Source organism: Phalacrocorax carbo, chromosome 3 (genome assembly GCF_963921805.1).
Source record: "Phalacrocorax carbo chromosome 3, bPhaCar2.1, whole genome shotgun sequence".
NCBI classification, from domain to species: domain Eukaryota; kingdom Metazoa; phylum Chordata; class Aves; order Suliformes; family Phalacrocoracidae; genus Phalacrocorax; species Phalacrocorax carbo.
This window is the reverse complement of record NC_087515.1, coordinates 88448161-88470690: the sequence shown is the minus strand read 5'-3', so window position 1 is coordinate 88470690 and position 22530 is coordinate 88448161. Positions and strand designations below refer to the sequence as shown.

At 43.6% G+C, this 22530-nt stretch overlaps 1 protein-coding gene across 3 annotated transcripts in view; it reads right to left on the bottom strand.

Moving 5' to 3' along the window:
• The window catches only part of UBE2J1 (ubiquitin conjugating enzyme E2 J1), a 29493-nt gene extending 19875 nt beyond the window's left edge, over positions 1 to 9618 (bottom strand). The window contains exons 1-2 of one of the 3 annotated variants that reach the window (XM_064447641.1): positions 9426 to 9618; positions 8647 to 8760 (exon numbers count right to left, since the gene is read on the bottom strand). Coding sequence is in view for 1 of the 3 variants with exons in the window: in XM_064447640.1 (XP_064303710.1) it covers positions 9426 to 9456 (31 nt within the window). In the remaining 2 variants the exon portion in view is untranslated. Of the gene's footprint in view, positions 1 to 2045; positions 2174 to 8646; positions 8761 to 9425 lie in introns of those variants that run through there. The other 2 variants (XM_064447640.1, XM_064447642.1) reach the window with 2 other exon arrangements.
• Between the last annotated feature and the right edge of the window lie 12912 nt (positions 9619 to 22530).

Below are 22530 nucleotides of genomic sequence, written 5' to 3'. Positions count from 1 at the left end.
CTCCAGTCTAACACTTCAGAACCACCTGCATCGTCTGTATTTTCTATATCTTTTTTCTTTCCCCTTTAGTAAAGTTCTGCTACATCACTTGTCCTATCAGGTGCCCTCGTGTGATTCATACATTAATGCCCAATGAAGAACTCAGCCAAACTGAAGAGCAGACTAAACAGATGAACTACAGACAAGAAGTTCAAGGATGTTGCCTCATGAACAAAGTTAGGTAGAAAGGTCTCACTCCCTCCTACTTATTGGAAGAAGTGCAAATAGCAGATCCCTCTTTAAGCAACTACACAGGAACAGGATCTCTTAATCCATCCTCCACATTCCCTTCAAACCATAGATGTCCCTCCCAGTCATGTAATTATCTACCTACAAAGAAAGAGAAACACTGCCCAAATTCCCTTACAGTGTAAGCATAAAGATGTGGTGAAAATGAACTGTAGGTCCCTTATTTACAAAGCCAGGTGTCATCAGCTGACTGCAGGCTGCGTAGCACGCTTGGACTCCAGAGCTTTACTCACTTTCATGATGCTGTGAGGGAAACTAACCTTCCCACAGTGGAATTTTTATTTCCATGTACTGTGAAAAGGTTTTTTTCCTCCTTCGCACTTGACAGGTCTAAACAACAGCTCAAAGTTTGAGAGTTTCACTTCTTACAACCCAGAAAGAAAACAGGCTATGCGGAAATTTGCTGCTGCCAGTTGTTCCAATTCTGCTGTTGCCAGGGAAAGGTGTCAATTAAACACCATGCAGAGCCCACAAGGTCAAGTCACAGGCAGCAGCGGCCAGGCTATGCTGAAAAACAGTGTGTCTCTCATCTGCATTAAGGTTTACAGGTTCATTAGCAAGGAATAATAAGAAAACCAGCCAGGACCAGAAGACACTTCAGACCCAGCACTGCTTTAGAGCCAACTAGCCTGGACACTTGCCTCCAGAAGAGTGGCACACACCAGAGTGAGCTAATTCAGGAGCGAACACCACAAAAAGCAAAATGGTAATCATGAGAAAACTGAGAAGGTATATAATGAAGCCTAACAAAGACAGAATAGTCACGGACAAGGCAGACAACTCTGTTACTGAGATTTCCCAGATGAAGGACCAAGATATAGGGGGACCATATTTATTCTCTATCAGTGTCACATGCAGTTACCCATGTCAAAGGAGGGAAAGCTAACTATTAGAGCAAAAAAAGAAGATTTAAAGATCACTCTACAAAAGTCCACCAACACTCAGAGAAAGGTTTGTACCCAGCCTACCAGCCTAAAACCAAGTACAGAATCTTTGCCACTTTGAATTTGTCCCAAAAGGAACAGCGTTTTTCCACTTCAGCTCCAAGGCTCTCCCCTGGGTGCCAAGCACCAGCAGCTGGCAAGCAGAAACACAGACACCAAGGGTTTGCACTGAGAAGTAACTGAGACAGCACCCAGGTCGGGACAACAGGCAGGGGGGCTCTCTTTAAGTAGAATTTAAAATGGAAGCAGTTTAAAGCATGGGGTTTTTAACATATTTTTGCATTCTGCTCTTGGAGCATGAAATACAGTAAAATATATAATTTACCTTTTGTATATGCTTACAAGAAGTTTTCAATATTAAGCAACTAGGATAGCTTAAGAAGCACCTGTATATGAAGAAAGGCTGAGAGAGCTGGGGTTGTTGAGCCTGGAGAGGAGAGGGCTCTGGTGACACCTTACTGTGGCCTTTCAATACTTACAAAGGGCTTATAAGAAAGATGGAGACTTTTTACCATGGCCTATAGTGACAGGGCAAGGGGCAATGGTTTTAACCTGAAAGAAGGCAGGTTTAGACTTGACATAAGGAAGAAATTATTTACGATGAGGGTGGTGAGGCACTGGAATAGGCGGCCCAGAGAAGCTGTGGATGCCCCCATCCCTAGTAGTGTTCAAAGCCGAGTTGCTTTGAGCAACCCAGTCTAGTGGAAGGTGTCCCTGCCCATGGCACGGGGGTTGGAACTAGATGATCTTTGAAGGTCCCTCCCAACCCAAACCATTCTGTGGTTCTATTTCCACATTGCTGAAAAACACCACCTGACAGGGTGCAAAGAACAGCCTGGACCGATGAAGGTTCATTGTGAGAACGTGCAATCCAGCGAAGCAAGCATTAAATCGTTTCTTCTTTAAGCATGGCTGCAGCACTCATGAACACAGTCCCTCCTTTGGCTACTGAAAACCGCAATGGAAGAAACAAATGTAATTCACAAAGTCTGCCTGCAACATGTACATGACAGTCTTATCCAAGCATCATTAAAAAGTTTTGATGCAAAATATGGTATTTCAACCCACTTAATCACACTGAGTCATCTGAGTAAACATTTGGCAATGGCAATTCTGAAAAATGAGAACTGTTTGGGCCCATTCAAAATAAAGAATTGCAAACTGTCAATAAAGTCAAAAAGTATCACTAATTCAGCCAAAAATAAATTCAATTCAAGACATTTAATTTGTCGAAGACAGGTTTCAGAAACAAAATAATCAAGGTATTTTTTCAGCGTGGCATGATTGTCAGCATGAAAAATAACCATGCTTTCACAGGTACACTTGGCAACAATTTATCATAATGTTCATTGAAATTAAATACTGAGGAAATTAAGTTTCTGGGCTAGCTCTGGAGAGCAAAGGAGAGCTCCCACCCTGGCAGGAAGCACAGCAGCTCTCCACTGCGCTGGGGAGGAAAGGAAAGGGTGGGTGCTAAGGGCCAGAGGCTCTGCCTGACAATCTGACTCTTGTATTACGCCAAACTTACCAAATTTTTTCTGAAAAGCAAAACGTGCCTGTTAAAAATCGGAGAATCAAATTTAAAGCCACCAGCCTGCTTTAGGATTGAGCAGCAGTGGAACAGCACAACTAATGAGCAAAATTTGTGTAATACATGCATGTAGGATTTGTAGACTAATTTCTGTCAAAAACTGTGTCCTGGTCAAATCCTACTCCATATCTATTAAGCTATCCTGAAATTTCTGTTCAATTCAACTGCTTCCATTGGCTGTATCTTGAAGTCACATTCAAGTACTGCTGCTATCACACCCAGCTAGACTAGTCTGTGCCTCATGGCCTGAGAAACCCTCCTGTATACAAAAAATGTAAGGGATCAGTCTTCTGAACTGGAAGTTCAGAAAATCTGATAGAAGTTCCAAGTCCCTCCAAAAACCAAAAAACCCAACACCATTACAAGCTTCCTAAAGATCTGCCACAACTTGTCTACAAAAGGCAATGGTACTCAGGTGCAAGAGCTCAACAGCAGAAACAGATCCGGGCAAGGCAAGTGGTAGAGGTGAGGTGGGTGACACTGTAATGAAACCCAAGGCAGGAAGCACGGGGAGGGTGAGGTCTCAGTTCAGCACGGCTCAGCCCCTAGCACTCCATCACACAAAGAGAGAGCATTTTGTGCACAAAGATGACTGCAGGACCGTCAGAGAAACAGATCCATATTTACGTGATATGCACTGTGTGTGACAGTATCTTCCTCAAATGGATAGCAACTCTTTCATTCTACCAATTTTCAGTTCTCCTCTTTGAAAAAGAAAGGACATAACAAAGGAACCTGAAACAGCTGGCATAAAGCTAGAGATCTCCTAACCTTTCAAGCTGACTTATCTGATCTGGGAAAAAAAGGAATAAAACTGCCTGATAGCTTTTACTGCCTCAGCAAATGCTTTCTACTTTTTCTTTTTTTTTTTAAATGGCTGCTATTGGTTTTTTTTTTCTTTATTTTAAATAAGATTTTAAGATCTACTCAGTAGAAATACATAAAAAGTAGTATTTTTTTCCCATAGCTCTGCTGACCAAGACAGCATAAAGGAGGGATGCAATTTACTTATCAAATCCAGGTTTTCTAAGGAATTAGTAAAACTCTTAGGAAGTTTCTCTGGGATGAAGGGTTTTATAACTACTCAGCCCACTTAAGCTATTAGTAAAATACAAGTCATCTTTGTTACATGTTTATCTATTAATGATGCTGTAAGTACAATTAGGAAGAATACTGGATGATAATATTAGAAAAGTAAAAAATTGAAAATGCACAATCAATATGAGACAAGCATCAAGGCCCTTCAGTTAGATGATACGTACATCATGGATGACGTTTTGGAAAGGTCTTTTAAAATCCAGCTGGCTTTGTTTTTTCCCCCTCTACTCAATATCTGACCACTGAGCCAAGAGTGCGTGACCCATAGCTGGTGTAACCACCAAGCAACTTCAGAACTCGGAGCACAGTGTCACCTGCTGAACCACCACCACCCACCAGTCCCCGCAGCAGCCCAAAGCACCGGGGAACTCATTCACCCAAACTGCCCATTTTTGCATTCAAAAGAAAATCCCCTTTGCTAAAGGTAAGTTTAAATTTCACATAAGGGGAAAAAGAACAGTGAATCGCAGGCAGTCAGTATTTCAACTGCACAAAGACTGTATCATGCAAATGGAAAAAAAGAAGTTGGGATTATGTGGAAAGGACATAGTATTTCTTGTAAGACAACAACACTTGATGAGCTTTGACGTCACTAAAGAATGCGAGAAAACATATTTAAAGCAAAGAGTCATAGGAGGCTGGGGAGTTATGAAATACTTATACTACAGCTCTTTGATATGGAGAATGGTATTTTTTTTAAGTTCTATTGTACACTTGAGAGAATGGTTTATTAAATCTAAACATACAGAGACTCTAACAGGTTCACAACGACCTGCACAGTGTCACTAGGTAACTGCCTGTCACCTGCTCCACTGTGGATGTGATTTTCCTGGACAGCTTAGAACCTGTGAACAACATGTGATCGTTAGTGAATTACAAACATTAAAAGGGGGTAAAAAGGGGCTTGAGACAAAATTACCCTGAAATATAAATTACAATCCTTCTGCAGAATGAGTGTCAGATGGTATGTACTCTAGAAATAAACCCACTTTACCAGACTTCAAGTGAGCTCCACATTACTAATGCTCCTCTCCTCTTCTTTCCTTGTGTTGACTCATTTATACCCACCTTTAACTCCTCTGAGTTCACATTTGTCCTTTAAATAGGTTTGAGTTCCTGTATATATTTTTGTATATCATTTCACAAAACTGCTACTATATTTTCATAAAAATTTGTATAGCAGTTTATAGTCACGTAATTTTGAATCAAGACAAAATTAAAGCTTCATTAGGACTGAGATACCTGATCCTTCTTCACAAAAAAGAAGAGAGACAATACAAAAACAACCTCCAGAGCAAACCACAAACAAAAAACCACCACAACCCAAAAAATCAAAACCCACATATCCTGGTCATACCCATCCAAAATAAAATCCCTGGAAGACATGAAAATTCCAGTTGGGCAAGCCCTTAAACCACTGATCAGGAGAACATACTACATATTCTGTTTCTTTAAAGCTCTTTTCCAAAGCACTCCCTACTGTGTCTGTCAACGATGGGACAGTGGACTAAACAAGTCTTTGCTCTGACAACTCCGCAACAGAAGCATGTAAAACAGGCATACTTGAATAAGAGTTGAGACTCCAGTCTCAGGTGAACAGCATCACCATTTTAAAGTCACCTCTACCAAAATCTACTATAGTTTCAACATTATTCTAAACATCATAATCTGCGGAACACTATTTCTCCTTATTACAGAAATTACACTTCCCTGTCTAAATAAAGGCAAATGGAGACAATGAAGTGACTCATCATGTACTGTTCCTGTGATGTTCTCCGCTAGTCAAGTTCCCATTTTATGCTGATCTCGTGTAACAAGACAAAAAAATTGTTCTTTCAAAACTGAAATGTGCAATTGCAGAACTCTAACAACTGTCTTGGCAGCCACAGGTTCCAAAAATGGCTTTTATTTTAAAATTCAGTTTGATGGCTGCTTCGACTTCTGCTACAACAACAAATGGAAATACCATTTGCCAAGAGGCAGGCCAGCTGCTTTACATCTTCAGGGTCTCAGATACATAATTATGAACAGCTCGTAAGTTCATCATTCTTCAAGTATGTCTATGCTAATACCCGCTCAGAAGACTAGTAACATCCTACATGAAAGACAGAGACTGTCACTACAAAAACGGCGACTGTAAGATTTGGCGTCTGATCATGCAGCAGGCTACGGGTCACAGCTCTTGGGGGGGGGGGGGGCGGGGGGGAAGTAACGAGATTATTCCAAGTAGCTGTCTTATAAATTTCAGAAAATAGGGATGTTCCTGAAGCATGAAGAGGATGAAGTCTGTGCTTTAGTCAGCTGAGCTTTAATATTGATGGGAAAGGTTTATCAGCCATATGGTAGCAGGCTGATATACATTGACTAATCCATTTTGAAATCCTAAGACAGAAAATAGCTTGCCCTTTTACAAGTGCCAAAAATAGACATAAAAATATGAAGCAACAGCTTAAAAGGGTTTGCCTTATTGAGGCAATATAAAGAAGCTTGGAGTGTGGAGTGTGAAATTTCTTCCCTTGCAAAATTAATGGTCTTTTGGGGAAGAAATAAAAAAATCCAAACAAACAAAAACAAAAACCTGACAGGAGTTCACAGCAGCACACAGAAGTGACAGGCAGCAGCTTAGCACACCACCCTCACCAAGGCCAGACCTGCAGCAGCTATGACGTGTACCTATGGTAAACCAAAAGCTGCCAGAGCACCAGCTGCACTGCCTCTCATCGACAAAGACACAACATGCAGGGGAACGATTTGTTTCAAACTGTGGAGAGTTACTGTCTTTTAGACATGTTGGGATGAACTAACATGAGCTGGAGAAACTGGGATAAGAAAGAAGAGGAATATACTGACTAGCAGCAATTAGCTGCCTGACAAAGCTGTGTAGCAATATTGCTCTTTACATGGTCTATATGAAAGCACACAAAAGAGAAAGGCATTAGAGAGCCTAACTGTTCCTCATTCATCGATCTGGTCTAACCCACCTACTCACAGAAAACAGGTCCATGTAGCCGTGTATAACCACAGAAGAACTTCAGCTCCCGTCATAGCTCTACAGCACAATTTGGCTCAAAAGGAAGATCAATAAAAGCACAAGTTTATTTTAACAAACTTCTATTTAAGATGCGTTTTCCTCTAAGATACTTTGGATAAGCCTACTATAATCATTAGAATAACCTGTACTAAAACTGTAAGTAGTATTTGCTCTCTTTAAAACTACCGAGCATACGGAAGTCACCATCTGCAACTGGAGTTTGCTCAAGTCCAAAAGCAGATTTCAACATGAGAAGCCTCTCGTGCAGGTACAAAATTATTTTTTTCTTCACTCTGTCTCAAGATAGCACATTCCAAATCCCTAAAGCCAACTAGGACCTAAAAGTTAGCAGCTGGGTTCTTCCACTATTCAAGTCAGACCAATAACAGGCACAAAGGCACGAGGACAGCTACTCATTCTAAAGCCTTGGAGGGCTCAGTTACCAGAATAATCTCTTCAGTCCACAGATGACACAACCATTTGAAACAGGAAACATGGTGGATTTGTTTTTTATGTATTTCAGTGCATTTACATTAATTAAAACCACCTTACTATTAGAGCACTCTACATTTCCATCTTAAGCCTTCAGCTGAACGGCAAGCATAAGATACCATCATTAAACTGCACATGTAACCATAACAAGATAGAAATTCATAAAACATACGACAAAATATTAAATAATTGCATATGTTTATCTACCTGGTTAGTAAGAAAAGCACCAAACTAAATGCAATGGCTATACATAACTACAATAAACAACCACTGATAAAGAAACAATATTTCTTTTAAATCTTTTTTCTTATTTATCTAATACATTTTGCCCATCTTTTTAAATGAAAGATTTCACACATCCTAAGTGACTACTGAAAAGTAGTGATTTCAATCATTTGCAGATATTCAGCATCCATATGGAAAGAAATAAACGTGCTCTCTAGCATGTTAATGTTATATTAATTTCAGGAAGCAATATCAACTTTGCCAAGTAAGGTTCATTTCGCTACAGAACCACACGGGTGCTGAAAATCAATTCCAGTAAAGATAATTCTCTTGAAAACAAGAAGGCCTAGTAACAACAGAGGGGAAGAACATTTCTAAATTAAACCACAAATATTTGCCCTCTCCACCCAGATCCCATGAGCACACCGTACAGCATACCACCACTAATTCCAATGATGTGGCTAACCATAACTAGTGACGGTGTTTTTGTGGCCTTGCACATTCAAATACGCAATGTACCCAACACATCTCCCTAAAAAAAGAGTCTTCCTCGTATTTTAACTATTACAAGTACATCATCTGCTTTGTGATCCTTCTTATCTTTCAGATATGCAACTTGGTGTGAGGGTGAGGGACATAATTTAGCAATAGATAGGTCATCCACATGAGGCTTGTTTTGTAAATAAACCTGCCATTTATGTTTGTAATGTACAAGTCATCATAGTGTTAAGCTTCTTCCCCCCTCCCATGCTGGTAATAGGACAGCACAACTTAAGAATAAAGCCACTATTTATCATAATAATATGATGCTAGTAATACCTACTTCCCAAAACCAGATTAGGGGAAAGCAGGGGCAGGACAGCGACCGACACACAAACCCAGCTAGCCCTTATGAGCTGTGCAGCTGCCAGGAGTCGAAGCCCAGCACACCTGGCGAGAGGCGGCTGCTGCAGCACAGCCCCGCGGGGGTACCCCACCTGTCCTCAGTTTCCCTTTGGAGGAAGGGAAACCTGCCCTTCCAGCGCTGTTCCTCAAGACATCTCCCACATCTCTTGAGGCATCCCTCTCACTTCAAGGATTCAAAAGAAAGTCTAGGAGTTACAAGGCATGAATTTTAACATGGAATCTCAAGAACAAACACACACGTGTGTAAATACAGCACATACAGTAACACTTCTGTAAAACAGACTTAGGCCACACAGAATGAGCTATGGATGGCAGCCTGTCCTATCACACACACCTGCTTGGAAAGGAGGTGCTACCCAGGGGAACGGGGCTCAGCCATGCTACAAAAAGTTCAAAGGTACGCTTCCACGGACTAGCAAAAAAGCGTGGGCGCACGGACACACCAAATAGCCAAGGTGTTTTGAGCCACATTACAGCTCAGAGGGAGTTTTAAGGCCACCAGCTCCGCCCGAGCACCGCAACCTCCCCGGCGCCCACCCACCCCGCGGGCGCTGCAGCCGCCCAACCGGGGCTCCCGTCCCTCCTCCCCACCGCGGCCTCGGCCCGGCCGCTGCACCTGTCCCGCCGCGCCTGGGAGGCGGTTGCCGGCCCCGCCACCGCCGGCCCCTGCACCACCGGCCCCCCGGCCCTCCGCGAATCGCGGCCGCCCCCAAAGGCGGCGGCCTGGGCAGCCGGCAAGGCACGGCCCCGCCACCCCCGGCCCGACTCCGCATCCCCCGCCCGGCCGCGGCCTGCAAGCGAAGTCGGTGGTCGCCTCCCTGCGCCCGGCCGGGGCCGCCGCGCCGCCTACCCGGGCTCTTGAGGTTGTACCGGGCCTCCATGGCAGCGGGCACCTCTCGCTCGCTTCCTCCCTCCGCGGCGGCTCAGACAGCGGGCCGGGGGCGGAGGAGAAGGAAGGCTGGGCCGGGCCGGGCCCAGCCCGCCGCGCCTCGGGAAACTCCCCTGACGTGGCAGCGGCGGCCCCTCCGTGACCGCGGAGGGAGGCACCTGCCGCCCCGTCCCCGCCCCGCGGCAGGGCCCGCCCAGGCCAGGCGCCGAGCAGGCCGCGCAGGCGGGGCCCGGTGGCCGGGAGACGTTCGTATGGTTGTATTCCACAAAGCACGAATTCACAGGCTGCCCACCCTTCTCGGTGCGGCGCGGCAGAAGCCGTTTCCAGCAGCCGTGGACAACCCTCGGGCCCCGGAGCAGAACGACGGCTCCAGGCGCAGCTGGGACAGGGCACGATGCCGCCATCGCCAGGCCGCGGTTCTGCTGTGGTAGCTGCGATTGTGAAAACAGCCCCCGCGCCGTCTTGTCTCTGCCTTGAACGGCGGAGGTCATGGGGCAAGGTGCCTCAAGGCCTCGGCTCGAGTAGAGCGGTTTGGAAATGGGGGGAATTAGGGCCTCACAGACCCACCAATGCTCCACCCAAAAGACTTAACTGTACTATAGGACTTTATAATACCTTGTTTGTTGGTTTCTGGGATCATGGAACACTGAAAAGATGTCATACACCAAGGACTACTAGTTTAGGCAAGAATTATCCCAAACGTCTTGATGGGCAGATCACTTTGTCTGTCCCACAGTGCCAGAGGAATCTACAACTTCATTGCTGCCTGGTTACAGCCACAGTACGCTTGGAATAGCACTTTTCACAGTTTATAGCTACAGAAATAAATAAAGTGGTTATATTCTCAGCAGTCTCAGTTTCCCTTTAATTCACTATAAGCTGTAAATAAGAAACATGACTGAACTTTTCTCGTTTCTAAGTCATGAATTGTCCTTAATTTTGGCTATATTACTTATATATTCTTCCTGAGCATCTTTATAGAACTTTTTTTTTCATGTTTTGATGTCTTTGTTCTCCTTTCTTCTTTGATGGAACAGCAATAGAAAACCATTGTAAACAAAAACAGTTGACTAGGTATATTTTTTTTACCTCCTCATATTTTCAGAATTGCAAAACAAGGTGTTATTCTTCCCTTTCCTGTTCTGTTGCATAGTGATGTTTTGGTAACAGCGATGAATAAGTAAAGCGACTTCACCTTAACAAGTAGCTGAATTTTCCAAAGAGTGAAGTGATCTTCCTTTTACAGGACAAACCTCTACAAATAACATACAGAGTGAATAACGTTCACAGCACAAGGGAAGGGATGGTGCCAGCAGACCTTGCACTTCTCTCTTACACCAAAAGCACCCCAGGCTATAGGTTACAGACAAAAATTCTTCATCACATCTCAGCATTTCTGGTTAGTATTGGCTGATCTGATTGCTCTAGATGGTCAGCTGCAGGTACTGGGTGTCATGTTTACAAACTATTTTGCTCATTCATAGCAGGTGTGTCCCATCTTTCCTTGTTTACCAGAGCCACCTTTCTGTGCAGTGGGAGAAGGGCTCTGGGACCACCTGTGACTAAATCTTGCCCTTCCCCACAGTAGGAGAGCAGCATTTGCCTTTGGAAATTGACTTCCACATGAAAAGTTCTGGGATCTACTTTGACAAAAGGTAATTCAAACATGATATTATAATGTGAATAATGTCATGAATCAAGAAGTGATAGCTATGGCAAACTAGTTAAGAGTAATGTGGAGTTCAGCTTTCTCTTCTGGGCTCTGGCCTTTGACCCTGGCAGCACTAGCAATGCCATTTTATATAGTTCAAGGAGGAAACACCTGCAGTTAACATGAAACTTGGGCTTTTAGGTAAAAAAAAACAAAGAAATACACAGTCACTGTAACTACATGACAGCTGAAGACTATTGAAAATAGGCTGAACAGACTTAAATTGTAAGTAACAGAAATTCACTGATAGGTTGTATACATCTTCCCCATTTAAGTAAGCTACATCATGACCCAGCTGGGTGCTGGGGTAATTGCCACGTGAAATTGTGCACAGCTACCAGTACAAGACTGCTTTAATTTTCAGGCATATTATTAAAGGTCAGAGCTGCAGGAGATGAATGTTGCCAGGTGAAACTGCTGATTCCTGTGAAGTATTCAGTGTAAGGGTAGAAATCTGGGGCTTAATTCTCAGCCCCACAAGTCAGCAGCTGCTTGCGGCAGATGACAAGCAGGCACTGCAGAGCTCTTGTGTAGTCAGTGTTGCCGGTCTGGAGTGGCAGCCTCCCTTCTCTTCCTGCTTCTGGGCAAAAATACACTTCCAATTTGTGTTTTCATCGGTCTTTTGTTTAGATTTCTGCACGGAGAAGCCATTTTGTGCTAGAAGTTGCATTTTTTAAAAACCAAATGCCAAACATAGTAGCAAAATTGCAGTCAAATCCTACGTGCTGGCAGCACTTCATGTAGCTTGTGTATCCTGTCATATGATCTAGCTTGGTGAAAAAATAAACATGCTCAGCTGAAGCATATAGAAACTGAAAGTTTGCCTGAATGGTGCTGCAACAAAGATTTCGTTATTTAATACCATGCTAAATCCTTGCAGAAAGCCTTTGTACAACTTCAAGTTGGTTGCAGGACAGCAAGAATAATTGGTTTTGACAATTCAAAATATTAAAAACTGTCTGGCTTTAGTAAATGTTTTACTTTTAAATAAGGCTTTGATTTGACCCAAAAAAAACCCCTTAATAATTTCTAGGTTTTGGGTTTTTTAAAAATTTCTAGTTTCCAATAAGTTGGTTTTGCACGTTTCTATATACTTTTCTGCCGTTGTGGTATACTGATTTTTTTTTCTTTTGGATGAAAACAGAGATTCTAGTACAGCTACCTAGCTTCAGAGCAAAGAAGCATATAGGCCCCTCTGTTGCAAAAAATATTACAAAATTATTGACAACCATAAGGTCTGATAAAATGCATAAATCTTAAATTGCAGCCATTTCTACTGTGACAGAAAGGCCAAATCAGAGTAAACAGATGGGCAGAATTCCCCTGGACAATTGCAGACTATGGATATACATTTCTGGGTTGATTTACTACTGCACAGCTAACAGAGAAAACCAGGAGTTTTTACAGCACAGTTCATCTTACCTGGCATACATGTTAGCTGTAGATCCAGCAAATCATGCTTTAGAAGTTCATAGTTTTCTCCATTAGCTGCAAAGGGGGATTAGGCTAAGTTATCTATGTTGTAGACAGTTTGTAGGTAGGTATTTTCATATGTATGTACAGCTCTATGTATCTGATACAAACATATTGTGCATTTCTCCTCAGTTTAAAAGAATGACAAACATTTCGGTCAATAGAGCCTCTTAACAGTTAAGACTCTTGTTGAACTGTCGCTGAAGGGCCAAGAGGGGAGCTCAGCAGGTAGGAATGGGAATCGCAGAGTTCAGCATGCAGAGTTGGGAGGATGGACGCCAAGAGGCCTCCAGCAGGAGCCACCGAGGAGGGAGTTACTCCCAAAACCTCTCCTTTCTCTTGGAGGCAGGACACCTCTGTGACACAGGGGTTCAGTTTTTGCACTTAGGTCTGATTCATCCGTCTATATTCTTTCAGATCCCAGGGAATTAAGCTAGGTAATGTGATACTGAACTATCATTTATTTCTCTGTGCAGGTCATATAATTGAGTGAGGTAAGGTACATTTCAACGGTGTGTACTATATGTTGTTATTACCTAAAGTCAGTTCAGAGTGGGTTTTGTATGCTTTGCAGGCTGTCTCATGAACTCAGCTACAAATCATTTCCTCTAGAGAAGGTTTGAGATCATAAAAGCTTATGAAAATACAATAGTTCTTTGTACAAAGCATTCACACCCTGCTTTCACCAATTCAGAAAATGTAGAGCGGTTTTCTTCCTGTATAATGCTACCCTTTCAATACAGATAGTTGGCTGCAGAATTAAATTCTAATGGAATTAAGGAATCTAATATTAATATGCCTATATTATCAGTGGGAACAGATATGACTCACTTGGAAGAGAAGGCATAATTGTGCTCATTGGTGACTAATACAGTCTCTGCTTTTAAAATCCTTTATGTGAATTCAGACCTAGTAAATCTGGATTCAACAAGTGCACCTCCTCCTCACCGATAAAAACAAGCACAGCATTGTGTAACCAATGCTCTGTAGCAATCGCACAGATGTATAGTGCTTCTCAAGAAAGCAATCACTGTCTTTTCTTCAAGCTCAGTTCTAAAGAAACCATCTCACAAAACGGGCGGCTTTGCCAGCTGACTGTTAATTAGCATTATTTCAGAAATGGAAGAAAGCGAACAAGGCAAGAAGTTACCAGGTTGCTGTAACTGCCCAGGCAAGCGAGTGCCTGATCTGGATCATCAGTGCAGAGTTTGTGGAACATCTTGCAGTAGTCCACACTATGTGAAGTCAAAATAAAGGTATTTTCACCTTTTTTTTTTCTCCCTGAAGAATGGGAAGAGTCACGCCAGACACTTGACTCACACCCCTCTGGCATCATCTTTGCAATAGTTCAGATGGTTTCCTGGTTCAGAAGGAACGTGCAAAGGCGCAAGTCAAAGCTGAAGACGCTGTCCAAGTGACAGCTGTTCATGACTCTGGACTTCTGTGATATAGTTACTCTATCTTTAGCAACTACACATAATGGCAGAAATTTTCTCTGGTGCATATTCTTTGCCATGCAAATTGCAGAGAGTTAGATAGTTGGAGAGTAGTCATGAACTACTCCAATTAAAAATAATTTTGCTCCTGTGCCACTGTTTAGGGAGAAAATGCCAGGCGTAGCCTTTGATTCATGCAGCCAGTTTTTCATGATCCTCCTTCTTCAGCGCTTCAGGCCCCAGACTTTCTTTCTGTCACTTTTTCCTTATGTGAGTTGCTCCCCCTGCCCCTTCACTTCAACTTACTCCCGTGACATTCCTTCTGGGAAGGGAGCATCTGTCTTCACAATGACATGGCAGCCAGAAGGAAAGGGGTCAGGATTATGTCTGTTGGACTGCCATCAAGCAGTCTTTCCACCCCATCCATTCAAAAAACGTTATTCATGACTCTGATGTGAACTTGCGTGTACCTGCTTGTTTACAGCTGCTTGCATACAGCTCCTGCTGACTCAGCAATGGAAATAAAGGATTTATGAGCAAGCTTTTAATTTAAAGCTCCTAAAAAGTGTTTTACAACCAGTGTAAGGATGATTAAAGCTCACTGTGTCATTAACCGAGATATATTGAGTTATCAATTGTCTCTGGCAGCCCCCCATAGATACCTGGGACACCCAGGGGTTTCTCAGATGGTTAGTGGAAATCTAGGGCTTGATTTAATTGTATACAGATAAGCATCCGATGCCATATGAGGTATCCTAAGGTATGCCAGACATCCATATGGAGCAGAAAGGTATAATATGGGATACTGGTACCTTATTGAATGAAGCAGTAGCTGAAGGCCAGGTGGAGTGCCTAAAGCACCTTCAATGACACAAGGGACCCATGTGGGCAACTGGACTAAACCCCTAATCACAACAGTCAAGAGAGCCCAGAGGGTGGCTCTGCTGACTGAACATGTCTATACCCTGGCAAACTACATTGCTTTCTGGCCTCCAGCCAACCATATCAATGCGATCTCCACTGCCTGCCAGCAAGTCACCTCCCTCAGCAGTTTCACCTGCTTGGGCTCCACAGCCCAGCTGTGGTAGGGCCCAGCCCCATTGCCTCAGTTCAGCATGCGCAGGGGGTCACTGCATCTTGAGCAGGGGCTGCACAGCAGAGCCAGGCAAGAAAAGGAAGAACCAGAGGTGGAGGTAGGGTGGTTGATATGAGGTCCAGAAGAAAACACTGATGTGAGAAGGTATAAAATGGTGGAAGGGAAAGCGAAGAGTTAGAAAGTGGCAGTTGGAAACGCTGGCCAGTGAAGACTGGTGTCTTGCAGGGGAGGTAAGCATGTTAATGCTTAGTCTAGTTCATAGCCACCTATATTAATCACTAAATTATTACTTTGCACTTCTGAATTGTGTGTTATCTGTTTGCAGGGTTTTTTTGCAGGTAGTGGAAGGTTGCTAGCAAAGTGACTCAACAGGTGCAGACTGGCAGGGGATGCAGGCTGCAGAGGAACCATGTTATTCCAAAAGAGGAATAATAAAAGCTGAAAACAATTGTACAGTCTGGTGCTGTTGTAACTATTCAAATCAGAGGTTTATAACTTGGATTTTATGTGGCCTATTAATGGTAGCAATATAAAGAGGGGAGAGAAGAAGGGAATGAACTTATAGAATCATAGAATCATTAAGGTTGGAAAAGACCTCTAGGATCATCAAGCTGAACTGTCACCCCAACGCTACCATTTCTCCTAAACCATGCCCTGAAGTGCCATTTCATATATACATGATTTATGAACACAAATTACTGAAAATCAAAGTGAGTTTTATTCCCACAGGAAGTAAATTTCTCTCATATATAGAATGATAGAATTATTAAGGTTGAAAAAGACCTCTTGGATCATCTAGTCCATCCATCAACCCAACACCACCCACCGTGTCTCCTAAATTATGCCCTGAACTGACACGCCTACATATTTTTTGAACACCTCCAGGGATGGTGACTCCACCACCTCTCTGGGCAGCCTGTTCCAATGCCTGACCACTCTTTCAGTGAAGAAATTTTTCCTAATATCCAATCTAAACCTCCCCTGACACAACTTGAGGCCATTTCCTATTGTCCTATTGCTTGTTGCTTGGGAGAAGAGACCAACCCCCACCTCGCTACAACCTCCCTTCAGGTAGTTGTAGAGAGTGAGAAGGTCTCCCCTCAGCCTCCTCTTCTCCAGGCTAAACAACCCCAGTTCCCGCAGCTGTTCCTCAGAAGACTTGTGCTCTAGACCCTTCACCATCTTCATTGCCCTTCTTTGGACACACTCCAGCAACTCAGTGTCCTTCTTGTAAAGGACTTCTCCCATCCTGAGGAACTTTAAAGGATGCACTCAGTTCATGGGAGCAGGAAATCTTCATGGGAGAGGTTGCAGTGAGAAAAGCAGGAAAGGCATTTATAGTCTGTCAAGAGAACACTAAATTTAAAGCCAGTGCTCAAGTTTCTGCGTAACAGGCTGTATGAAGAATTGCAGAACTTGGAATGATGACTGCTGCTTTATAGTTAGAAAATGTGGAATTGAAATATGAAATTGCTGAAGGAACAGGACTGGAAACAGTGCTGAGCAAGGGGAACAGGACTGGTGGGAGTGAGCTGATTTGTTTGCCTCTGCTGCAGAGCTTGCATTCAGCACTTAGGACACAAGACCAGACAGCATGATGAACAGCATACTGGCAGTCAAAAGAAGTTTGGACAGCTGTGAAGGGAGCATTAAAAGAGAAGCGATTTGTGGATCAGACCATGTGGCTCGCCAGAGGATGATTCAGACTTTGAAAAGGGCACTGCAGAAAAGCAAAGTATGGTTCCACCTCTCACTGCAGGGTTTAGTCAAAGATGTTGGCCCCTGGGACCTTTTGGTTTGGCCCTACTGGAATTCCCTGAAGGCACACCCGTTCTCTCTCTATACTGCTTTGCAAAAAGTTGAAACAGATTACATTTTCCACAGCTCAGATAGCTCTGGCTGTTATCAAAGTAGTCCCCAAAACTGATGTGGATGTGCATGAACAACAGGAAAATTCAATCAATAGTTGATTTAACCTCAGAACAAGTAGGAAATGTGTGACAGGCGTCAGGTCCCTTGAATGATACCACTGCAAAGTGGATGGTGATGCTTCTAGAAACCCCAGGAGCGCTGGTTAAAGATTTTAACCTGATCGCTAGGACATCCACCACTCCATCTGACCAGGCAGTTTTACCAGCAGCATTAGAGGAACCCCAGCTGCAGAAGAGAACTAGCAGCGCTGGGTGTGAGGGACTTAAAGCATTACTGGCTCCCAAATTGTTGGATGGTTGTTTTATCTGGAATAACAGAAAGCTGACAAAGGACTAGAGCAGTATTTATCAAGGAAGCATGCACTAGGTATGAGACTTGGGTTTTGAGTGGGAAGGAGCAAGGAGGCAGCCTAAATAGAAGGACCAAAAACATAAACTTGCAGAGATTAATGTATTGGTACTGGCTGAGTGGACACATGCCTGACATATAAACACCTACATGAAGATGTGATTTCATCTGGGTCAGAAACTCAGTGCTGATGAGAAAGTGAATTAGGACTATAGCATTCCCTGATGCCAACACTCTCAGGTAATTGGCACGCTCACCACAACTTATACCTCTTTTCACTGACAAGCTGAGGTTCTCTTGGATATAGTCTGTTTGCTCTCCCTGAGCTGAGCAGAGGCTCCAAAACATTGCTGTTCTCTTGCTTTAGAAATCCGTTTCCAATGTGAACATGTTCATGCCTGGTTTATACTTATATTTGTACCCACACTACCTTTTAGTTCTGCAGAGTCCAGAATGGCTTTTAGTTGACACTGAGTGGAGATTAAAACCTATAATAAAGGGTAAATCCTGCTGCAATAGCAAAGACAGCTCTGATACCGTCCTGTAAGTCACTTCTGGGCCACTACTACCTGGGCCTTTGAGGACCATATGGTGCAACTGAGCTTGCCCAGACCACCTCACCATGGTTCAGCATACATGCATGCGTCTTGTTGCGATAAGCCCATTGTCTTATCTTGGCCTGCATTTTGTGAAAGAAGGCAGCTTGGAATACACTATGAAATGTTCTGGCCTACACACTAAGACACACTGTATTTTTTTTTGTCTCTCGCCTTTGCACTCATCTATGAGGTGTTTAATCCCAACCCTTCTGAGTTTAGACCGTGTTTAGTTGTTGTATGTTTTGGGGGTTATTTTGTTTGTTTGTTGGTTTGTTTTTTTTAAATGACATCAGTGTTTTTTTTTTCCTCTACCTTCTGTTACTCATCAATTCTGAAATAAATCCTTCCTTCTCAAAGCAGCTCCTGGTATTATTAAGGAAGATATTCAGTAGAGTATCTCCTTTGACTAGTCTCCTGAAAATCTGTTTCCTTATAAAAAACATGTTAGTTTAGTCCAAGAGACATTGTGACAGACTGCTGCATTAGATAATGTTTTTTCCCCTGGACATATTTATCTGTATGAATCTTTTCTTTTAAAATACGTCCTAAAGAGGATTAAGAAATGTTTTAAAGTCTGACTGTCAGCATGAACTGTAACTTGAACATGAACATGTATTTTATGCTGTACATACATACCAAGATTAAATAAATATGTTGTATCTTTTTCACAGAATCACAGAATGGTAGGGGCTGGAAGGGACCTCTGGAGATCATCTTGTCCAACCCCCCTGCTTTAGCAGGTACCTCTAGAGCAGGGGGCACAGGACCACATCCAGATGGGTTTTTAATGCCTCCAGGGAAAGAGACTTCACAACCTCCCTGGGCAGCCTGTGCCACTGCTCTGCCACCCTCACAGGAAAGAAGTTTTTTCCCATGTTGAGGTGGAACTTCCTGTGTTTCAACTTGTGCCCATTGCCCCTTGTCCTGTCATTGGGCACTAATGAAAAGAGCCTACTTCCGTTGTGCTGACATCCACCCTGTAGATATTTATAGGTATTTATGAAATCCCCCTTCAGTCTTCTCTTCTCCAGGCTAAACAAACCAAAGTCTCTCAGCCTTTCCTCATATGGGAGATGCTCCAGTCCCCTGCTCATCTTTGTAGCTCTCAGCTGGACTTGCTCAAGCAGTTCCACATCCTTCTTAAACTGGGGGCCCAAAACTGGACACAGTGCTCCAAATGTGGTCTCACTAGGGCGGAGTAGAGGGGGAGGATAACCTCTCTCAACCTGCTGGCCACACTCCTTTTAATGCAGCCCAGGATACTGTTGGCCTTCTTGGCCACAAGGGCACATTGTTGGCTCATGGTCAGCTTGTTGTCCAGCAGCACTCCCAGGTCCTTCTCAATAGAGCTGCTTTCCAGTAGGTCAGCCCCCAGCCCGTACCAGTGCATGGGATTGATCCTTCCCAGGTGTAGGACCAGGTGCACTTGCTCTTGTTGAATTTCATGAGGTTCCCCTTGGCCCAGCTCTCCAGCCTGTCCAGGTCTCATTGGATGGCAGCACAGCCTTCCGGCGTATCAGGCACTCCTCCCAGGTTGGTATCATCTGTGAATTTGCTGAGGTTACACTCTATCCATTTGTCCAGGTCATTGATGAATGTGTTGAACAGGACTGGACCCAGCACAGACCCCTGGGGAACACCACTAGTGCAGGCCTCCATCCAGACTCTGTCCTGTTGATGATGACCCTCTGAGCTCTCTTGTTGAGCCAGTTATCAATCCATCTCACTGTCCACTCATCCCACCCACACTTCCTTGGCTTGTCTGTGAGGAGGTTATGCGAGACAGTGTCGAATTGTCAAATGCCTTACTGAGGTCGAGATAGACAACATCCACTGATGTCCCTTCGTCAACCCAGACAGTCACACCATCATAGAAGGCTGTGAGGTTGGTCAAGCATGATGTCCCCTTGGGGAATCCATGTTGACTATTTCTGATAACCTTCTTGTCCTGTACGTGCCTGGAGATGACCTCCAGGATGAACTGCTCCATCACCTTTCTGGGGATGGAGGTGAGGCTGACTGGCCTATAGTTCCCCAGATCCTCCTTGCCTTTTTTGAAGATGGGAGTGACATTTGCTTTCCTCCAGTCCTCGGGCACCTCTCCTGTCCTCCACGACCTTCCAAAGATGATGGAGAGTGGCTCAGCAAGAACATTCGCCAGCTCCCTCAGCGCTCACGGGTGCATCCCATCGGGGCCCATGGATTTGCGAGGATCCAGTTTGCCTAGACTGGGTCAGAGATCACCTTTCTCAACTGATGGTAAGTCTTCCTTTGTCCCAATTTGTCCTCTCTCCTCTGGGGGCTGAGATGCCTGAGGGCCAGCCTTAGCAGTAAAGACCGAGGCAAAGAAGGCATTCAGCAACTCTGCCTTCTCTTCATCCTGGGTTGCCAGGGCTCTTCCTTGTTCAGCAGTGCACCCACTGTATCCCCAGTCTTCCCTTTACTGCTGATTTATTTAAAGAAGCCCTTCTAGTTATCTGTGACATGCACTGCCAGATTTAATTCCAAGTGGGCCTTGGCCTTCCTTGTTGCATCTCTGCAAATCCTGACAACATTCCTATATTCCTCCCAAGTGGCCAGTCCCTTTTTCCACACACTGTGAACCTCCTTCTTCCGTTTGAGTTTCTCTAGAAGCTCTTTGGTCATCATGCAGGTCTCATGGCTCTTCTACTTGACTTCTTCCTCCTGGGGATGCACCAATCTTGAGCTCAGAGGAAGTGGTCCTTGAATACTGTCCAGCTCTCTTGGATCCCCCTGCCTTCCAGGGCCCTAGCCCATGGGATTCCTCCTAGCAGGTCTTTGAAGAGGCCAAACTTGGCGCTCTTGAAGTCCAAGGTTGTAACCCAACTCATAGCCCTGCTTCTACCTCACAGTATCCTAAACTCAACCATCTCATGGTCACTGCTGCCAAGGCTACCCCCAACTCTAACATCTTCAACCAGCCCTTCCTTGTTTGTTAAGATAAGGTCAAGCAGCACATCTCACCTCGTTGGCTCCTCCACCACTTGCATCAAAAAGTTGTCCTCGATGCTCTGCAGGAACCTTCTGGATCATGCATGGCTCGCCTTGTTGCTTTTCCAACAAATATCAGGGTGGTTGAAGTCCCCCATGAGGACCAGGGCCTACGATTGCAAGGCTACTTCCAGCTGTTTGTAGAAGGCTTCATCAGCTTCCTCTTCTTGATCAGGTGGCCTGTAGCAAACACCCACAACAGTGTCACCCATATTTGGCTGTCCCCTAATGTGTGGGCTGTCCCACAAGCTCTCAACCTGTTCTCCTTCCACTCCAAGGCAAAGCTCGATACATTCCAGTTTTTAAGGATGTTAGTAGCATGTAATGGATTTTATACAATTTAGATGTTTTTATACTCAGTATTTTTTCAGTAGCTTCTTCCTCAAGACTTAGCCTGTAGCTCATAATGCTCAAAAGCCAAAGAGAATAGGCTGGCAGGAGACTGGGTATCGGACCGGTTTACAACAAAACATGTATACAGAGATAGCAAAATGAGAAAGGTAATGCAGAAGATATCAGGGAGAAAACAAAAGAAACAGTCTGTTGACGTCTTTTTCAAATGTAGCCATTTGAAGATATGTATGAGATAATGTGCAAATAATAATACAGTGGGAAATCAAGTGGGATGTCAACCATGTGCCACCATATCAGAGGAGCCCAAAAGAATTTCCCAACCTAGCTTATTTCTCATTTTCCACACAGCTGAAATGGGTGAAGGTGATGTGTTTGTCCTCAATTAAGTAAATTCATATGTAGCTATCGATAAATATTTAGAATCTGAATGAGAATTTTTGGTGTTAACACTCCAATTTCCCCATTGAACAGGACACAGATGAAGCTGCAGCAACAAAAATCACGATGTAATAATGTCATGTACATCATTCAGTACAAAAATGGAAAAACCTCAAAGTTCAATTTAAGAAAAAATATTCTGCAGTGACTATTGCAAATGACAGGGACAGTAAATATGTCATTAAAGCAAATTGTTGCTACTGTATATCATGACCTGTTTAGGGTTATTTTCTTCTTCATCTGATGAAGCATATAAAAATGGAGGGAGTTTCTTTAAAATGTCTTTTAAAAATTGCTGCAGTGCTTTCACAGAATGATCCCCCTTAGTACAAAACTTTATCACAGGAGTGCAATTTCACATGCAAGAAAACCCAGATTTTTTGTTTTAATGAGAGAAAAAGTTACATCACAAAACATGAGATCTCCAATAATCCATTTGAATTATGCTTTATCAGAGTAGTTTGCTCCTGTCAATTAGACTTCCATGCTAATGCACAGCACGTCTGTAATCACAGAATTTTAGAAAGACATCCCAGCTCTGTAACATTTTAAATAGCCGTGTTCTAGTGCATGCTCAAGGATGCAATTTAACTCTTCAAAGAATCCATTAAGTACTGTGGGCTGCTGCCTACTGAATTGCAGAGATTTCCTCAACTGCAACACGTTG